This window comes from Chelonia mydas, chromosome 1, assembly GCF_015237465.2.
Source record: "Chelonia mydas isolate rCheMyd1 chromosome 1, rCheMyd1.pri.v2, whole genome shotgun sequence".
NCBI classification, from domain to species: domain Eukaryota; kingdom Metazoa; phylum Chordata; order Testudines; family Cheloniidae; genus Chelonia; species Chelonia mydas.
In genome coordinates, this window is record NC_057849.1 from 39,611,456 (window position 1) to 39,627,136 (window position 15,681).

The 15,681-nt window shown below is 38.5% G+C and overlaps 1 protein-coding gene across 8 annotated transcripts in view; it reads right to left on the reverse strand.

The window, feature by feature from the left end:
- The window catches only part of PSPC1 (paraspeckle component 1), a 93,556-nt gene extending 78,863 nt beyond the window's left edge, over window positions 1-14,693 (reverse strand). For 6 of the 8 annotated variants that reach the window (XR_006286128.1, XR_006286129.1, XM_037890642.2 and 3 more), the window contains exons 1-6: window positions 14,016-14,504; window positions 11,162-11,463; window positions 8,688-8,783; window positions 7,471-7,667; window positions 1,603-1,687; window positions 213-321 (exon numbers count right to left, since the gene is read on the reverse strand). Coding sequence is in view for 5 of the 8 variants with exons in the window: in XM_037890642.2 (XP_037746570.1) it covers window positions 213-321; window positions 1,603-1,687; window positions 7,471-7,667; window positions 8,688-8,783; window positions 11,162-11,463; window positions 14,016-14,378 (1,152 nt within the window). In the remaining 3 variants the exon portion in view is untranslated. Of the gene's footprint in view, window positions 1-212; window positions 322-1,602; window positions 1,688-7,470; window positions 7,668-8,687; window positions 8,784-11,161; window positions 11,464-14,015 lie in introns of all 8 variants that reach the window. The other 2 variants (XR_005224044.2, XM_027821574.3) reach the window with 2 other exon arrangements.
- Window positions 14,694-15,681: the final 988 nt, after the last annotated feature.

The window sequence follows — 15,681 nt, forward strand, 5'->3', positions numbered from 1 at the left end:
ATACGAACCCTAGGCAAAATCATGGGGGATAAAATGAGACCATACTATTGATCACTGTGGTCTCTTTGCTACAGAAATAAGAGCATACACATGAAAGTAGTACAAGTAGCCAGAAGAGGAAGTCATTTCAATATGATCATTCTTGAAAATACAGAAAAAGAACTAAAGGTTCTTCTGCACTTCAGGTTTTAATCAAATAGAATTCTACTTACATTGTCCAAGAAATTTGGTTTAAATCCTCCTTCCTGCTGTCGTCTCAGTTCTTCCTGTTCTCTCTGGCGTAGCATCTCTTCTTCACGACGTCGATGTTCTTCTTCATGTCTAAAATTATTCATAAACTTGTGTAAATTATGTTCATGACCTCTTCATACCTGAGTTTCAATAGACTTTCAGGGCTAAAGTGAATGAATTTTAAGTTAAGCTATAAGAAGTTGTGTTTTTAATTAAATCATTATATAGCATCATAACATTTTACTACTAGTCCTCCACTCCACCTTTTGGGCTTTGACATTTCACTGAAATATTTTGGCACACACCTGGTATATACCTAACAGCATTATAGGTGTGTGCTCTGCTTGCCATGGTTATGATAGTTTAAGCCTGGGTAACTGAAAACATGATGGTACTGTCAACAGTGAAAACTGAGAAAAAAAATGGGTTTGGGGGGGAAGACGGGGAGCTCAGTTTTTACCAAGTTCAAATTTATAAATACAGAACAGTCTCTGCTGGAAGAATTTCAATTATTTCCAATAGTGATTTAGAATCCTAAATGATTTTTTTTAACAACATTAAAAACTACAATTTATCAATAACTCCTGAAATTTGTTTTTTGCATTCTGGTACATATTTCACTACAGTAAATTACTTTTAAATGCAAAAATAAGCAATAGGAGCATCAGAAAACAGTTCTTCCAAAAGGCATTGGTAAACTCAATTCAAGTAACTAAGCCCCTACTCCAATTTTATTTAATCTTAGCACATTAATAAAATATCATCCACGTTTGTAAAAACAGATCTTAAAAAAGAATGTTTATTTTAGTATTCAGAGACAGATGTCAGAGCACAGAGATGCATATGAGAAAGTTATAACTGGGTAATTATTGCAGAAAAATCTCTATCATAAATTAAAAAGACTGCATCATTTTGTATTATCATTTTAATCTAACTGAAGAACAGTGCCCCAAAATGAGTCAAATTCAACTTCATATCTGACTACAAATGCACCTCTTATAAAATCTTAAAAGAAATTGGCACAAGGAATGTAGAAAACAAATTAATATAATCCTACGCTATTTAGTCTGAGCGCAGCTGACCATAAGAAATAATAAAACCCACAGAATTATTAAACATACTACTTTCTAATTGGTGTGAGCCCTCTGTTTCATAGTCTGTTTATTTTTAAGTATATCTGGATTGAAATGTCATATTTATATTCTTCTGCACCTGCAGAGAAGCATTATTCTAGCATTCTTTTTAAAACACTGCTTGAACTAGATTTCAAAATCAGTCCCTATAAACTAAAATACCTACCTTCATTCACTTAGACCTAAAATTTAGAATGTCTAGCACTTTGCTGGATCAATACCAAATAAAACAAAATACCTCAATTGTATTTGCTTGCGTTTCTGTAACTCTTGATTTCTAAGTTCTTCCAAACGTCTCAGTTCTTCCTGGCGCCTCATGAGATCTGCAAAAAGTTAAATATTATACAAGGCCCTCAATTATTCTTTTGACTTCAGTGGTTGCAAGTGTTCTAGTGTCAGTAGTGGAATGCACATTGCAAAATGTTCACTACCCAGGGTGGATAAAAATCAATGATTTTAAAAAAGAATAAAAATCAGATTTTTTTTTAATTTAAATTAGATTTTTTGGATAGGTTTTTTCCCCTCAAAAAGCATTTTATCTAAAGATAGTTTTAATTAAGATACGTTATAGCTCAAAGATATTCTCATCATGGAATAGGGATTATAAATTCTAATTCTATAGTAGCAGATAACATATTCACGTAATGTTTAAGAAGTTTTGTAAATGAATTCCAATAGTTCATGGATTAGGAACCCAATCTTATGGGGTTCCAAGGGCTTCTGTATAGATTAGTTAGGTTAATCTTTCTATCTACCTAATGGGACTCAGTGCTCAGTCTAGAAGATACCATCAGAGATGCTTAGTTTTACAGTTCTCAAACTGTGGATTTGTATCTCCAGAGCTAACATGCTCGTTAGAGCAAAAATGTTTGTTTATACGTACACACACAGGTGAGAAACAGACCTCAACCCTATCGTCCCTCTGCAAATTTGTGTACACAGAGTCAATCCCTCCCCTCTCTCTAAAATTGCAAAGTTTCATAAAGTTCAATAATAGAAAATTGTTGGGGTGGAATAGATCTGGACAAGGAGAAGAAGTCTGAAGATAAATGTGAGAAGGGAGGGACATGCAGCAGAAATGAAAGTGAAACTGTTTGAGCAGCAAATTTCAGAAGCCTTGAGGTCTTTTTGAGTGTAGCCTTCATTGATTTGAGATCTACCATACCATTCTCTCACTAGAAGGCAAAACCTATAATGGCAACAGGCCGTAAAAGAATACGAGAATAAAAACCATTCAAGAAATATATGTTGCTGATGATGTTTTAAAGAAAGTCACACCAGCGAACTGGTAGAAGTCACATAAGCACTTGGATTCAGAGACCGTTGAAGTGACAATCTCACTTTTAACAGCAGTAGCTTCTTCTGCCAGTATAGAAAGAATATTTTCTTCCTTTGGACTAATTCATTCCAAACTGAGAAACTGTTTGGGACCTGAAAAAGCAGGAAAGCTTGTTTTTCTTTTCCAGATTATGAACAAACAGGAAAATGAAGGTGAAGACGACTGAGTTAGCTGCAGAAGCCAATATTTTAAGTCTCTCATGTTGACCCAGTTGATTGTTTTAACTAAAACAGTTAAATGAAATATTTAAAAAAAAAAATCGACAATTTTAACAAAAACAAACTTGATTTTTAAAAACTTGAATATTTAACTAAATTCAAAAATTCATATGCTTGTTTTGATTAAATTGAGTCTTCCTGACTACTGATTTAAATCAATTTGATTTAAATCAAATCCACCCTGTCACCACCATTACAAAGTGATTTTATTTTTAAATTAGAAAATTACCATTCTGTTACTTAGTCTGAATGTGATTAAGGAACGAGCTACTAACTCATATCAAAATGGTCAATGCATTTAACTAATGTAATTTACCTTTAGGGCCAAGAGCACATAGGATTCTGGACTAAATGGACCATTTTTCAGAGTAGCAGCCGTGTTAGTCTGTATCCGTAAAAAGAAAAAGGAGTACTTGTGGCACCTTAGAGACTATTATGCTCTAAGATATTTGTTAGTCTCTAAGGTGCCACAAGTACTCCTTTTCTTTTTAAATGGACCACGGGTCTTATCTAATACAGCAATTCCTGTCTCCAGCAGTAGCCAGCATTAGATGTTTCAAAGGAATGTACAAGAACCTCCAAAACAGGCAGATGTAAAGTAATTGCCCCTCAATGAAGAGCTCATCTTAATCCCAAACAGAGAATAATTTAAAACCTGGTTTGATCTCCCTTACAGTACTTTTTTAGTTCATCACCATCATCATGTTCCCCATTAACTACAACAACTCTGGATTCTCTTGTTCATATAAGCATCCAGACCTCATCTAATACAAAGAAGTTCTTGGACTCAACATCCTGTGGCAATGAGTTCCATGGTCTGATTACACACAGTGTGAAAAATCATTCCCTCTTATCGGTTTTGAATTTGCAACTTTCAGTTTCACTGAACGTCCCCTTGCCTTCTTCTTGTGCTATGAGAGAATGTAAGCTCTCGATCTACCTTATCTACACCATTCATTAATTTATATACTTTCAACATATTTCCTCTAAACAATCCGCCTTTTCAATCCCTCTTCATGTGAGTTTTTCCATGCCCCTAATCATTCTCAATTCACTTCTCAGAACTCATTTTAATTCTGCAACATTAATTTGAGATGAGGTGACCAGTACTTCATGCAATATTTCAGATGAGGCCTCACCATGAATTTATATAATGAGATATTTTTCTCATATTTCCTATTCCTTTTCTTATTTATCTGTTTGCTTTTTGACTATAGCTGTACACTAAGCAGAGGTCTTCACTGAGCTGCCAACATGATGCCCAAATCCCTTTCCCGAGTCAATACAGTTAATTTAGAACACTGTAAAGTGTATGAGTAGTTAAAATTTTCCTTCCAACATGCATTACTTTGCACTTACCAACTTTGAATTTCTTCTGCCATCTCGTTGCCTATTTACCTAACTTGGTTAAATCCCTATGATGTTCCTTGAAGTCTTCTCTGGACATGAATAACCTAAATAACTTGCAATCTGTCCAATGTTACCTCACTGCTCACACACTTCCCAGACTGTTAATATATTTAATATCAGACTTAACACAGCTCCTTCAAACTCTTGGACTTTTACCATTTGAGAACTGTTGCCTAAGCCTGGAAGGTGGAAGCTGAAACCACAACTCAGGTAGCTTATTAGAACTCTCAAATGTACTTGATCAACTTTTTAAAAAACATCCTCATCAAGCATATCAGCAATCCAAAATTGAGCAAGAACTTGTAAGACTGAGGTTCAAGTGGATATTCTTACTCCAGTCTGAAAATGAAGGTCCAGTAAACTGGAAAGTGGTGCTCACACCAGACCTATGACATCTGAAGACAAAGCTGCCAAAACCCATTTTGGGCTTGGCTCAGTCTCAGCTGATCTTCCAAACCAGCAGAATCAGACAGAATGTGTAGAAGAATTCCAAATTCCAGTTCAAGAAAGGACTCCACAAAAAAACACTGGGGCTTGTTTGACCCAGAAGCAGAACAGGAGATAACGGATGTTAGCCTTAGTAGTAAGGTGTGACAATCAGGGTCCATCCACCCCACTGGAAGAACGGTGGATCTGAACCCCAAAGAATAAGCAATCGAATTAAGAGCATCAAGTAAGGTCTTTTATGAAAGCTAGTGACATGCTGGTCATGAATAGTGTGTAATTTATGTACAGGTGTTTGTACAACGAGTTATAGGTGTGTGTTAGGAACATATTTCCTAAGATATTTTATCTTAAGAACACATCATACAAGAACTGGATGATCTTGAAAACTGGAGTAACAGCAATGGGATGAAATGGGATTTAATCGTGCAAGGTCATGCACTTAGAAACTAACAACAAGAATTTTTTTTGCTATTAACTGGGAATGTATCAACTGGAAGCAACGAGGAGAAAGACCTGAGTGTATTGGTTGATCATAGGATAACTATGAGCTGCCAATGTGGCTATGAAAAAGAATAATGTAATCCTAGGATGCATTAGGCAGGATATTTCCAGTAGAGATAGGGAAGTGTTACTACCACTATACAAGGCACTGGTGAAACCTCATCTGGAATACTGTGTGCAGTTCTGGTCTCCAGATGATGAATTCAAAATTGGAACAGGTACAGAAAAGGACTACTAGAATCAGAGGAATGATTTTCATCTCATAATGTAGGCTTTCCAAAGAGGTTGGCTTCTTTAACCTAACCAAATGAAGACTATGGGAAATATGACTGTTCTCTATAAATACATCAAAAGTATAAATACCAGGGAGTGGGAGGAGTTATTTAAGTTAAGCGCCAAAGCTGACAAAAGAACAAATGGATATAAACTGGGCATCAACACATTCAGGCTTGAAATTAGATGAAGGTTTCTAACCATCCGAGTGAAGTTCTGAAACAGCCTTCCAAGACAAGCAGTGGGGGGCAAAAAACCTAACTGGCTTCAAGACAGAGCTTTATAAGTTTATGGAGGGGATGGTATGACGAGACTGCCTAAATGATATACAGCCGATCTGCGACTTCTAGTAGCAAATATCCCTAATGACCAGTCATGGGACGCTAAACAGAGAGGGCTCTGAGTTATTACAGAATTCTTTCTGGGAGTCTGACTGTTGGATCTTGCCAAAATGCTCAGGATCCAACTGACTTGCCATATTTGAGGTTGGGAAGGGATTTTCCCCCAGGTCAGACTGGCAGAGACCCTGAGGTTGTTGTTTTTTTTCCCCTACTCTGTCACATGGGGCACGGGTCACTTGCAAGTTTAAACTAGTGCAAAGGGTGGATTCTCAGTAACGTAAATCATGATTTGTGGACTTCAGTAACTCAGACAGAGGTTATGAGTCTTATTACAGGAGTGGGTGGGAGAGGTTCTGTGGCATGCAACGTACAAGAGATCAAAATAGATGATCATGGTGGTCCTTTCTGGCCTTAAAGTCAATGAGATATGTTGTTGAGAGAGTTGATAAACCAGCCTGCCTTAGACAAAGGAATGTGGATTTGCCTGACTGGGTCAAGCTTTGTAAGCCAGGGGATAATGAAGGTTTCAGAGCATGTAGATGTTTCAAACCTTAAGCCTAGGCAACTAATATGTCCCCTCTGTCACAATTGTGTGTCTTTTCTTCATGTTTAGTTTTAACAAGTGATCATTCCATGACCGTATAATTTCCCTTCTCTTGGAGGTTCAAATCCCTTAAGTGTTGATACAGACTTTCAGCCTAAACAGTAACAGATAAACAGAATAAAACTGCATGATACGTAGTGTAGTGGTCTTTTGGATAAGAACTTGAAAATCCAGCTGTTATCTCCCCAAAGTGGATCAGAAGATCCCACAACACCTTTCGTAGGGCTTACCCAGATACACTTGGCCAGTTTCCCCTACTTCCACTGTTGTGCATTGTGCCGGTGGTCTGCCACTATCCAACAGGTTTCAGTGCTGTACGTGTCTGGTTTGTTAAAAGCTTTTGGATCCTTTGTAATGAAACACGCTATTGTGTTATTTACTCAGAAGTCTGACAGTCCTTCCAACTGTGCAGAAAAAAAAAACTAAAAATCAAGAAGGTGAGGATGGAATACTCCTTGAATCACCAGGTTCCTAAGTTGGGCATCAAAGCAAAAGGCTTTCAGCTATTAAAACTATAAAATTATCTCCCTCAACACTCATATGTATAAGAAATGGAAAATAATAGAGCAGCACCAGTCACACAATTTCTCTATACACAGTGTGCAAAATCTAACTTATTTCAGCCCAGGATCACAATCAACATTAAACTAAAAAACCCTTCCTACTGAACTTGTGAAGCTACCCAGCCTCTCCACACACAGTATTTAGATGTAAGTGGAGTTAGTTTTACATCCGATTATATTGTACTCTGAAAATAAAAGATGAGTAGACTTGATTTTGGTTCAAATGAAAAACTGTTTCCAACCTCTAAGTATTTTCTTAAAAAGCCAAGAAATATTTAGTCTAACAAAATCTCAAACATTTACATGTGTCACACACAACTGAGATTCATCACTCAATATGTTATGCGAAGGAACCTTTTTTGAGAAACAGGTTTTTTTTTTTTATAGTTGGTGGAGTATCTGATTTTTACCTTGCCTCATCAGCATTAACTGATGTTCATGTCTAGCTGCTTCCATTTCCGCTTCTAGTTTCTCTTTGGCTTCTCTAATGTTCCTGTCAACCTGTTCTCGCTGCTGCTTTTCCATCTCATCAAGAGCCTTCCATCGGGAAGCATACTCAAATTCAAATGTTCCAGGTTGAGCAAAACGTGGAGGCTGCTCTCTTTCCCTAATAAAAATGTACACAGTTAAAATGTACAGAAATTTATTTATAAAGTAGCTGCAGTAGCAAAATATATTCCTAATCAAACATTCTGGTTTAATTTCTAACTTTAAATCAAGTTGCCAATTTCTGTAATTATAAATTAGCAGCTCATTTTCAGAACTCAGTCCCAAAACTTTATGGTAGGACTCTGCAGTAAGATTACTCTGCATGACCAGAGAAATAGTCCAAATCAAACCCTATGTAAATTTATTCGTTTTTAAGGAAGACTTGTTTTGCATTATATTGAAAATTTCTGATGCTTTAGCAGAAGGCTATGCAACTAAACTAATAATTATCAGGCTGCTAAGAAAGTGGCTTATAAACATGATTTTTTTAACACCAATGTTTGAAAACTTGTCATGGCTTGCTGTATTAACATATTACTCAAAGCCTTCAAAAACTAAAGCCCATCAAAATTTTAGTTCACAATATCCTTTTCAAATGCTTGTTCTATTGTAATAATTCATTAAAGAGCAATGAACCAAAATATTTATCTCATACACTATTTTAAAAATAAATCGTTCTATTTTTCCTTGTCATCTGAGTAAGCATTTTGGCTCCACCAATCAGGATTTCTTGGGGAGAGTCTCAACTTTCAACACTAAAATTAAAAGAACTTTGGTTTCTCCTGACACTCAAGACTTACACAGTTTACTTTATTGCAACCATCACTGCGGTATTTGAAGCCCTGATCCTGCAGGAACACTGATGTACAGAGTCAATGAGACTGCTCAGAGTAAAAACAAACGTGCACAAATCTTTTCAGGATCAGGGACTGAGTGCCTATTATCTGAGTTTGCACTTCATAATCAGGAAAGCCTAACAATTGTATATATATTTAAAAACAAAAAAAATCTGCTTATTAGACAAACAGCACTCACTCTCCCATCCTCACTCCACACATCAAGGTAAAATTTAATAAACTTTTGTTCACCAAGCTAACCTAATAATGTTTAATGAAATCTGAATCTAAATCCAACTTACTTATGATACTGTTGTGTTTTCTGCATTAATTTCTCTGGTAGCCCATCTTCATCATCAAATTGTTCCATAGGTTCTACAACAACAGGTCGAGGTGTTCTGAAAGAAATATTAAAGGTTTTCTGTGTTAATATTTTAATTCATTAATTAAACCAAGGAAATCCACATTGAAACAAGTTACATTTTGTAATATTGTTGGGAAACATTCTAAAAAATGACTTCTTGGGTCTGTTAGGTACAACTCCTTCATGTTTAATGAAATTTTAAAAAAGCACCGTCTTAGTGAATAAATTTGTCTTACACAAGCCAACTTTATCTAGAAAACACAACTGCCCTTCTGATGGAAAAATAAACTGAGCAATTTAAAGAATGAAAAAAACTAAAAATAACTGTTTACAGGCAACTAAACTCTTTAGTGCAGGAATCATTTTTTTATTATGCATTTGTACAAATGTAGAAAAATGGGTCTGGGTCCATGAGAGGGACTCCTAGAAGCTATCACAATACAAACAAACAGCAGCTTTGTTCGGATATACAAGAAATACAGAGATGCTTTTGAAAGTTACCTGCACAATTAAAAATAGAATTGATAAGTGGACATCAGAGTTCCCACTACAATTAAAAAATAATTTCAGCATAACTGACTTTTAAATGTCCTGTTCTGTAAAGTGCCATATTCTTAGAAATCAACATCTTCCCTTCATGAGCTATACGCACCAGAGTATCAAACACAAACAAGCTACAAATTATAGAGATTTGCTTTTGTGGGAAAGCCAATTCCATTACTTTCCCAACATCGTCAGTTCTAGACTTTTTAATATTGTTATTTTACGAACAGTAGAGGGGCTTCAAATAATGAAAACCTTACAGGAATGCACAATACTATTCAAAGTAATAGGATGGCATTGCCATTACAACATAGGGCATACTCATGTTCAGCTTATGCAGAGAATCAAATGCTAATGGAAGAAAACAGATTTCATGAAAAAAAAATAAATTAAACCATGAGTACCTGATTCTGCCACCCTTACTCAAATTGAGTAACCTTGCTTCATGAGCAGACCTATTGATTTCAATGGAAATAGTCACAGAGCAAGACAGAAACACAAGGGTGGCAAAATCTGGCCCTCAATGGTCTGAAAAGCCCCCTCGATCCCTGATTATTAAGGGCATTCAACATATAATAGAAGAGTTTTTCAATACAATTGCATAAACCAATCTGGGTGAGTAAAAAATGTGAAAAATCTCATCCCATTATGTAGATCTTCACAAAGAACCCAAAAAGCTACATAAATTAGAGTGTAACAAATTGTTTCATTGTATGATAGTTTTCTGGAATACTAAAACTTGTAATGTAAAGTTCTGGTAGCCACACTGTTCTTTCCATGGCTCTTCTTTCCCTATCCTATATCTTTGTAGCACAGCAGTTTGCACAAAAGTATATTTACAAAACAGTTGCATAATGATTCCATTATCAGTTACATCTCGTAATGAGTGCCATATGTAATGTGCCTGCAACACAATGTAGCAGCCACTACAGGGACCTACTAAATATGCCTGTAATTTAGTCCATTAGGGAATATTTTGGATTTTTAATTCAGGCCAAAATCATGTGTTTTTATTCACTCAAACATTATGTCACTCACCCGAATGAGAAAAGTTATAGATAATTGCACAATACATTTTTTTCCTAAGCAGTTGCAATTTCAACCATATTCAGCAAAGCAGCATAAAACTGCTGCTGGCAAATGCATGTAGGCAAGCAGTCACACCACCACTGATAGTCCTCTGCCATTATGGCAAAGTGTGGAGAGGCAGAATTACAAAAGTATGAAGGAAGAGATTAAAAAAAGGTGATGAGGTGCTATCAATAATAGCAAGACCTGAAAAATTTACATGTCCAGTTAGTAGGAAACCATACAGTTGCTAACATAACCTTCAAAATATGAACAGATGCAGGGTCATGTTCCTCCTAAGTCTGCAAATAGAAAACTTCAGTGCTTCTTATAGTTTTGCCAAGATACTGCAAAGTAAACACCAACTAGAGTCTTGTCAGTTTTCACTACTGTTATTGGAAACTTCATGGTCAAGAATGAAACCAAAAAGAATCTAATAACCTTTGGAGAATTCTGAATAGGTACGGAGAAAGTAAAAGTTACTGGAAAATAATTAAAGAACCTACAAAGAAAATAACACCTACCCATGAAAATACTGTATTTACATATAACCAAATAAATCTTATGGCTATAGATATAGTTCATAACTAGCTGGGATTCAGAAAAAAATTCTTGAGCAAAGTATGCTTGGTGTGAATACTCAAAACAACCTTCCAGCTGACAACTATTTCACAGTAAATCTGGTGTCCAAGTTCTGAGAACACAATAAAAGGTATGGCCATGCTCCTGGTTGCAGTTTTCTATACATTATAAAACTCTCACCCACAAATCTGACCAGAAAAAAAAAAACCTGTAACTTACGTTGTTAGTAAGAATGCCCCATCACTGCATCTCTCTAGAGCCTTCCTTGCCGGAGGTTTTGCTGCAAACTCTACAAAACCTTTTCCTGTAGCTCTGCCACGGTCATCTACTACAACAACAGCCCTCTCCACTGGACCAAATTGAGAAAAAGCTTGTTCCAGAAGCTCATTGGAAACCACAGGTGAAAGATTCTTGACTGTTAAGGCAGCTCCATGTGTAGCAAATCGAATTCGAAGTGGTCTACTCTTCAAAATAGTACCATCAAGTTCTGTCTTTGCTATTTCAGCCAGTGTTCTAGATTCCTTTCCAAGAGGGGGAAAAAAAACATTTTATATGAATCCATTCTATACTTGCCTCAAGGATACTGAGTCAATTTATTAGTTTTCAGCTATTTTACCATTACTTAAAACATTTTTTTAAAGTTATGAGCATATTAAAATTAAGGGGGGGATTGGTCAACATTCAAAGTATCCTCTTCCCAAAGCAAGAGTTTTTCAGATTCCGTTTGTTCAATGATTTCAGCAATCTGCATTTGTTTTTCCATACAATTTGTTCTAATATATCGTACTTTAAATCCATTAGTTTTGCTTGCATGTGCTAGAGGATGATTCCCCAAACATTCCTACAGCAGAAAAGTACGCAACTCTTTATATGGACAGTCAAAGTGAGTTCAGAACTTTCACACAACTTTTTTTCATAGGGACATATATATTATTTTCATTTCTGCCTCTGTGAGAGGGAGGGGGGAAGTTTCCCTCATTCACTCTTTGACAAAAATTTTAAAATTTATAGGGAATTTTTTATTTTATTTTTTTTGTTACCGTTCTTTTTATCCACTATCACTTTTGATTGAACTGATTGCTGAAATAAAGTCAAATACAATCTACATCCTAGAAGCAGTATTTTGTTTTCTCTAGGGATTTTCATTATGCCTGTTGTATTTATTACCCTTCACTTGTTTTTGTGCCTTTTGCATCTATCTACCCAAGTGTCAATTTTCCCTTCTGTTGCCCTCCCATTCTTATCCTGGAGTTTTTTCTTTCACTTCTTTCACCTATACCCCAAGTTACTGTACTAAAGGAATCAAGCCAAAGAAAGTGAGAGACAGCTTTCTTCACAACCTCTGCAAAATTATTCAGTTGGCCAAAAAGACTACAAAAGAGTGACGTGAGATGCTCCATTCCTTAATCCTCTCAGCTACTACTAGCAAAGGGACAGTATTCTATCCCAGTTATATATTCAAGAAAAAAAAGCCTCTGTATAGCAATATTTTAAAAAATACAAGTATTTACACATTAGAAAAATCAATGTCAAATTTACAATTTAAAAAAAAAATCTAAAATATTGGAAACTGACAATTTAAGTACCCCAAAAAATCTTAACTCTCCTTTTCTATGCCCACCACCCTGTGCATTCTCTATTGACAGCAGCTTTGACTATGAAAAGCATCCCAGCATAGCAGACAGACTGATGATATTTTAAAACCTGTGGGCAATAACCTAGCTTTGACTACCTCAATTTTTTCATGATACACCAGAAACCAGTTTTTCAAAAATGATGAGCACATATAATCCAAAAACCAGGCAGGCCCCTTTAAGGTTTCTTAAAGTGGAGACCATTAAGTGGGGCATGCAAAACCACTGGTACCAGTCTAGTAGCTTTTGAAAATGTAGGCTCTTCTTTTCTAAAGGATCTCAAGGAAACAGTAAGTGTATCTCACAATATATTTCACTAAAATGCTAATGGTATAACTTAACCTCTGAAATTGAGCCTCATTCTTTCATGAATGGAAGCCTACAGCAAATAATCCTACCCGGCTCAGACTTCACATATTTGGCTTTCAAAGAAATAAAGAACAAAAGGAGTGGGAGAAGTATCCAGAGTCTCCTCCTTGAAGTATAATAAAACTTAATTCATGCTACATCATAAACAGGAAAAATCCAATTAATCACACAAAGAAACTTATGAAATAACGCAATACAAGGGTGGACCAACCATCTCAACCCAACTAAACATGCTTTCTTATTCAAAGAAGCATTTCCCATTTTCTACTACTGAAAATTAAAAGGTAGTAAAAGTATCAGCTTATCTGTGTAGAACAAGTGGGGCTGGTGGGTGGGAGGTGAAGGCAGCTGGACATGTAAGTGGACAGGCAACAGTGTGCACTACTTGGGGATAGAAATGGAGGCGGTGAGGCAGGTGGCAGTCAGTGTATGAAAGATTTCAGAGAAGCAGCCGTATTAGTCTGTATTTGCAAAAAAGAAAAGGAGTACTTGCGGCACCTTAGAGACTAACCAATTTATTTGAGCATAAGCTTTCGTGAGCTACAGCTCACTTCATCGGATGCATTCAGTGGTATGTCCAAATAAATTGGTTAGTCTCTAAGGTGCCAGAAGTACTCCTTTTCTTTTTAGTGTATGGAAGAGTAACCATGGCAAGGCATGAAAGAAAGAACTGTACCAGGCGGAGGAGCAGAAGAAGGGAAGCAATAAGGCTGGTGGCAGTGAAACTAGCACGGACTGTACTGACAAGGGAAAGGAGACGAGGCTGCAGGGAACCATCTGTCCCACTCCGCCTCCAACACGCACACGGAGGCCATGGGGGGGCGACGACACAAGCACTGTCCCACTCCCCCCCCCCTCCACACAGTATCAGGGAGATGTAGGTTAGGCGACTTTAGGGGCGAGGTCCGTCCCAATCCCCCACATACAATCCCTGTACGACATGCAAACACCGAGACAAGGCCTCTCCCACTGCCCCCCGGACGGTGTCAGTACCGGAGTCCTGTAGGCGGCCGGAGGGGCGAGGCCTGTCCCACTCCCTCGCAGACACGGACGGGGGAAGAAGTCCTTACCAGGCGGATGAAGCCAAAGCCGCGGTCGCGGTTGATAAAGACCTCGCTGGGCTCCCCGTAGCGCTCGAAGAGGCGCTTGAAGTCCTCCTCGGTGATGTCGGTGGGCAGGTTCCCCACGAAGAGGCGGCAGCGCTGCGTGTAGCTCTTTTCGCCGGGCTTGAGGAAGCTCTTGATGTCGATGGTGAACCCGACCTCCCGCTCCTCGTCGCCAGCCTCTTTGCCCGGCGCCATGGCCCCTACCTCGCTGTCCGCCTCCAGGCCCCGCATCCCCTTCAGGCCGCCGCCCCCCACCATGCCGAGCGGGGCCGCCGGGGAGCTGTTTTCGATCCGCACTTGTTTCAAGTTCCGGCTGTTCGCTGCCATGTTTCGGTCTCTCTCGCGCTCTGAGGGGGTCACGGAGCCGCCGCAACCACTGACCGGACCACCAGCGAGCGAATTCAAAATGGCGGCGGCGCCAGCCCGAACGAGTTAACGTCTCTGAGGAAAGCCCCTCCCACCAACTGCTCAACCGTTGCGCCTGCCCAGTGACTCCCACTGGCGGGAGAAAGGGGGGGGGGGGGAAGACCGTCCGAGGCGAGCGCGTGGAAGCTGGGACTAGGGGTGGGGCAGGGGTGGGGCAGGCTTGCTTGTGTCACGGGATGCCCCTCTCGCTGCGCTGGGACATTCGCCCCATGGCGCTTTTCACAGGCGCTGGGGGTTGCCCTTTTAAATCCCCGCCGCACCCTCCTTGGCAGCCAGCCTCTATCGAAGCGGCTGTGGGTGAGTGGCTGTCTCTACAGGTGTCAGAGTAGCAGCCGTGTTAGTCTGTATTCGCAAAAAGAAAAGGAGTACTTGTGGCACCTTAGCGACTAACCAGTTTATTTGAGCGTAAGCTGCTACAGCTCACTTCATTGGATGCATATGCAGATGAAGTGAGCTGTAGCTCACGAAAGCTTATGCTCAGATAAACTGGTTAGTCTCTAAGGTGCCACAAGTACTCCTTTTCTCTCTCTACAGCGAGTGAAGCAGTTTTGGGTCCTTCGTCGTAAAGCTACGTTATATCTAAAGGCCTGAAAAAGTTTGGGGTCTCATTATAGTAGTCACTGCCCTGAAGTGCTAACTCGCTTAGACCATAACCCTGCAAACACACCTGCAGAACATTACTAGCAGTACTCCCCTAATTTGCACGTGTATTTTAGGAGGATCAGGCCCTTGGAATAAACAAGACTCAGAACAAACAAGCAGGGGGTAGAGAGAGATGGGATACATGACTGCAACATAAGCATGTTTTCACACAACCAGTTTATTTGTTCTTAATTTTGAGACAGGTTCTGCTGCATTAGATAGCGATCTGTGCTGTATTCCCAATTTGTATAATGTGTCAGTTTGTGATCAGTAATAAGGATTGTGAAAGGCACAGAATTATTAACACCAGTTAAAAGAAAAGCTTTTGTAGCTCACGAAAGCTCATGCTCAGATAAATCGGTTAGTCTCTAAGGTGCCACAAGTACTCATTTTCTTTTTGCGAATACAGACTAACACGGCTGCTACTCTAACACCAGTTAGTAAAACAGATGAGACTAGATTAGAATCTGTGGTTACCGAGGGCTGGGTTTTAGTACATTATATATTCTCCTGGACCTACGCCAAAATGCATAGGGATAGGGAAAAGCTGCAGCAGGCTGAA